The sequence below is a fragment of the Penicillium arizonense genome (genome assembly GCF_001773325.1).
Source record: "Penicillium arizonense strain CBS 141311 chromosome Unknown PENARI_contig188, whole genome shotgun sequence".
In the NCBI taxonomy this organism is placed as follows: domain Eukaryota; kingdom Fungi; phylum Ascomycota; class Eurotiomycetes; order Eurotiales; family Aspergillaceae; genus Penicillium; species Penicillium arizonense.
Genome location: NW_019173465.1, coordinates 1 through 5,318, shown reverse-complemented (window position 1 = coordinate 5,318; position 5,318 = coordinate 1). Strand labels below are relative to the sequence as shown.

Here is a 5,318-nt window from a genome sequence, read left to right as displayed (position 1 = left end):
CGTCACATATATCCTTTCACTTGAGCTTTAAAGTCCCTCCAAAGTGGTAAACTTGGCCAATACGCCATCGCTCGGCCTTACAGTAACGTCCTCCTGAACCAGTAGCTTGGCGTTGGGGTACTGCAGCTCCATATGAAAACGCCTGACAAGTGAAGAGATCAAAAAGCAAAGCTCTGCTTTGGCGAAGTCCTGCGCTATACAGCTTCGAGGTCCATGTAGAAAGGTCAAAAAGGCATAGTTGTTGGACTTTGGACGCTGATACGCCCCTGTTGGGCTTATAAAACGGTTCGGATCGAAGGCTTTAGCGTTGGGCCCCCATAATTCCTCCATATGATTGATGACCTGTGGGGCAAGGACGAACATGGTACCCTTGGGAATAAAATGACCAGCAATTAATGTATCACGAACAGCCCTGCGAACAGTCTTTGGAACCGGAGGGTAGTAGCGAAGGACCTCGTCGCAGAATGCATTCAGAAAAGGGAGGTTTTTGATCGCAGTCAGAGGGAGATTAGGCTCTTCCATTGAAGAGACAGGTAGATGGGCGCGGACTTCTTCGCGAAGCCTCATTTGGACGTCTGGATACTTGCAAAGAGCATAAACTGACCACTGCAGAGCTGCTGCTGTTGTTTCATGCCCAGCCGAAAGAAAGGCCATTGCTTGGTCAACAAGTCCCTCTTCGGTAAATGCCTTGCTGCTAAGGGCCAATGATACAATATCGATCTTTGTTTCGACTGTTTCCTTTTCAGCCATCCGCTGCTGAATCACCCTTCGAGCAGCATCGCGTATTGTCTGCTGGGATGCCTTAATTTCGCGGTTACGCCTTGTGGGGATTCGGTAGATGAGCTTGGGCTGTAGGAACAAAATACAAAACACAGAAAGCAGTTTTTCACTCTTTGATGGTGTCATTAGCTTCCGGTAGGCTTGGTAGAGCGTACTTTGAGGGTTTTCCAAAGAGTCAAACTCAACACCCATGCCTGCCTGGCCAATGATGTCGAGTGTCACACGACTAGACCAGTCACTTATTTTAATGGTGTTGTCTCCATTTGTTCTTGTCGCAAAATCTTTTTCTATCAAACTGACCATATCCAGACTCTTGGACCAGAACATGGCATGTAGGTTTTCAATATGACGGGGCGAGAACGCCAGGTTAAGCGATTTACGCTGGACCTGAAAGGGCTTGTTAGCTCAATAATCTGCAGATTCTCGAGTCTGTACTTTATGCTCCCCTCCCTCAGCGAGTACAATTCCATCACCAACGAGGTGTTGCATAACATGCCGAACCAATTCAGGTTTTTCGAAGTCGTAAGCCCTTTTGACGAGCATTTCATATATTGCTTCTGGACTGGTGGGAAGGACCCATTCAGAGTTCCCAACAATATAGTAACGAATCATGCTTGCATCGGGCATGCTCTTGATCCACCTTTCGATCATTGCATAAGGCACTTCGATTGAATAAGAATTCGAATTGCCAGTCAACCAATTCCGATTCTAGTATGCGTCAACTTTGATCACAAGAAATGAGGGTCATATCGTACATTTGGTGTTGGTATGTGCTCCAAAGGTGTGAAGAATTGTGGATACAAAACTAGCTTGAAGATCAACTTGAATATGGCCCATGCCGTGAAAAAGGCAAGAATAGTCACCGGTTCTATAAGCAGCATGATTTCTTCTAGCCGATGATAGACTGCGATAGCGATAGTAATAACGAGATATCAAAGTTACTCGTGCGCCCAAGTACGGGAAACACAGTTGGATGACTGGTTCAACACTGACTGCTGGCGAAAGCGATGGCCAGAATAATCAAAGGGTACGGCGATAGGTGTAGCATTCGGTGTAAGTGTAAGATAACTGACTACAAACGAAGATTAAGGGGCAGCTGGGAGCTAGCTTAATGTAGTCAATGGATTGCTCGAGTAATTTTCATTTCTGTGCGTTTGAGCCATTTTCAGCAAGGAGAATGATTGGTACATGTTTAACTTTCGTGTTCGCACAAAACGACATCACGTTTTCTACTGCCAAGGTTCGTATCAATGTTCTGGGTCGAAGCACCCCACTGTAATTTACAGTCGTTCACCCGTCCCCAAAAGTGGCTGAATTAGATTCAGTTAGGCTTTTTCTAGGCGCCAAGCAACGTGGACGATCAGTAGATTCGGTGGAACGAGGCTGTGTGACAGATCATGTAATCCAAGTCTGCAACTAGAGTGGTCCGGGGTTTGCTGACCCAGAGCTTTCACCCAAATTAGCAAATATACTTTCTAACATATGATGAGAAAACTTTAGGGATATCAAGATACAATGAAATATAAATTTGCATGTGGCGCTACTCCGAATGTGAGTTTTCAGGACACGCCGCTTTGCCACCGTGCTCGTTCACCGTGTTCTCAGCTTGCAGGGTGTTTTGTAGCAGGGATGTAGGCCTACGTAATACCAGCCCGGGAAGTACCCATACCCGTACAATAGTATTTACCCACTCCACTTTTTCGGGTCCCCATGCAAAATATATATATCACTTTCACAGTATATAGCACCACCATTGTATGCTCTATAATATTATAATTAAATTTGAGGGTTGCTTAATAATAGCATAATAAAAATTTCGCTTAATATTTTATATAATACCCCTTAGCCTTTCTCACTGCTTCTAAACGTCTACCCATACTCAATATTAGCGCATCTATCTTCGACTGATCTAATGCGTTCTATGCGTCCACTAGGCATTTTTAAAATTAAGCCAGTCTGCCTCACTTCTTCCCTGGTCAATAAGCTCTGGAAAGAGCTCAAAAAGCTTCAATTTTAACCAGCGCCATAATGGTTCAATTGGGTTTAAATCGGGTGAGTGCGCGGACTAGTCCTCGACGTATATTCCTTGAGTTTCAAACCACTTTTTCGTGCCCTTCGCTAGGTGAATCTTCGCGTTATCTTGCTGAAATACTATTCCAGGGGTGTAGATTGGCAACAGACCTTTTTCGAGCGTCGAAATATACGATTTTATAGTATAACCCCTCCCCGAACGCGATTCTTCGTCCCGTTCCATAATTATTAATTCTGTTCGACCACCAAGCCAGGTTCCAGCCCAAACCATTTGTGACATATCTTTAACGTGAACCTTCGCATTCACAAGATCTTTTCGAAGGCCCTCAGAGGTCGTACGGAAGCACCATTGTGGTCCAAACTTCGAGGTTCGTTACACCGAACACTCGTCCGAAAAGATCCACGATTAGAAGCTTTTCCGCCCCCATTTTCTTGCGAATCTTAGCCGTTTCCTTGCGAGAGAGGGCTTAATAGGTATCTTCCTTTTTGAACGGCATTTCGATAATCCGAATTGCTTTAAAATTCGCTGTATAGTGGACCGAGACGGATGACCGGGTGTCGCAGCACTTAGCTGTTTATAGGTCTAAGACTGGTGTCGCCGCGCCTGTAAAATAAGGCAATGGCAAGCTCGGGGTTCTAGCTTCGGCCGGTTCGAGGAAGGGAATTGAATGTATCGTGCTCTTTATAGCGCTTAAGCGTATTAAAGATAGCCTTGCGCGTACAGCCAAAATCTTTAGCAAGTTTAGACTGCGAAACACCCGCTTCATTAGCGTAGATAATAGCTGACCTTTGCTCAGGGCTTAATTTAGCCTTTTTTCTACGTTTTGGTCTAATTTCCATTGGAATCCGATGCGTAGGGGTGGTGTAGGAAGAAAAATGAAAACGTGGGTGGTTGGAGGGGGGGCAATATTTTAGTGGGGCAGTGGGTAAAAACTATTGAGAAGTATCTGTATATCAATATGCAGGCCAGCTTGTGTACGAGCCATACGCAAGACAGGTCCCACGCAATGACTTAGCGCTATTTGAAGGAATGATGACAGATATTCAAGACAGGACCGGATAATACATTGTAAGTAATTTTTAGGCAGAATTGCGTAATGACACGATTAAACTGAACCGTGTAATTTGCCCGAGCACTCGGGCAGATAGCGGTCAATCGGAATATCTCACGGCCCGATGACCATTGAATATTACCACTTTTCCCTCGCGCCTTATGTCTCCAAAGAGAGAAATTGCTTGATTTTTTAATAGTGAGAGATCAAAGTGTCATTCTAAACTGCGAGCCTGCTCGCACTCTTTTCTCGAAGATGTATATCACGCCTGATCTACCGGGATATGTTTGCAGAATTTCTATTCAATACTCAATTCCTGCCATCCTGCTTATCACAACCCCCAGAGGGTCTGTTATTCGCTATCTATCACTCCCATTCTTGGTCTGGCTCGGGAGCTTCTCTGTGTACCCAGTTCCAGGTGCAAGTTTAAGCCGATGCTTGGCCATCTCATGGTCACTACTCGGAATCGTCCAAGCGGCGCATCTCCTACTGATCAGCCCGATGGACAAGCAAGAGCTCTCTAACGAGAGGCCAATGCGCTCAAAGTCTACTATAGGGCTTTTGTACAACTGTCTTGAAGCACTGTCAATGACTCGTGCAGTTGATACGCACCGGCGGGTGAAAAACGTCCCTCCTCAACCGGCATATTACCAGAGATATGGAGCCCAAATTCATTCTGCCCGGTTTTGCCTAAGGCAGTTTGTCATTATTGCCTGGCAGTATATTGTCATGGATATTTTCCAGACCATTGCCCGTCAAGAAGCCTTAAAAGAGGGGTATCAGCCCGAATTTGCGCCAATAGATTGGATTGCGCCGGTGGATGTATGGATTGAGCGGGCGATTTCCAACTTGATCTTCTGGTTTATTCTCAGCAGAGTATTGATCGATGTCCATTTTCGAATATTGTCAGTCATCTAGGTATTATTGTTAGGTGATTCTCCCGCAAATTGGCCTCCGGCCTTTGGACGGATGGCAAATACGTATACTATTCGCGGTTTTTGGGGGTGAGTCCTTGTTTTAGCAGTGGCTATACAATTGTTGCCGCGCAATATGTGCTAACCTATTCAAACAGGTGTTTCTGGCATCAGTTTCTTCGCCAGCCTCTCACGGCTGTTAGCAACTTCGTCGCGCGTGACGTTCTACTTCTGCCGAGGCCATCTGTATTGGAAAGATACACAAACATTTTTACCGTTTTTCTTCTATCTGCGATTTTGCACAGGATCCTCGATTATGTACAGACCATTCCGAGTGAGTATTCTGGAGCGATGCCCTTTTTCCTTTCTATGGTATTAGGCGTCATGATTGAAGATGGCGTGCAAGAGGTTTGGAGACGAATAGAGTCTCCTCTGCAGTCACAACTGGCGTGGAAAGATCCTCCTGTTTTGTGGTGGCAGAGAATGATTGGCCACGTATGGGTGACGGCATGGCTGGCGACTACGTCGACTTTGTGGTTCA

The 5,318-nt window shown here is 45.5% G+C and overlaps 1 protein-coding gene across 1 annotated transcript; it reads right to left on the bottom strand.

The window, feature by feature from the left end:
- Nucleotides 1–81: 81 nt before the first annotated feature.
- Nucleotides 82–1,407, bottom strand: PENARI_c188G06472 (cytochrome P450; the record flags this gene model as incomplete). Its single annotated transcript, XM_022638109.1, has 2 exons — nucleotides 82–1,167; nucleotides 1,243–1,407. Coding segments are annotated over 2 exons (1,251 nt in total), but the record flags the coding sequence as incomplete, so codon positions are not given.
- Between the last annotated feature and the right edge of the window lie 3,911 nt (nucleotides 1,408–5,318).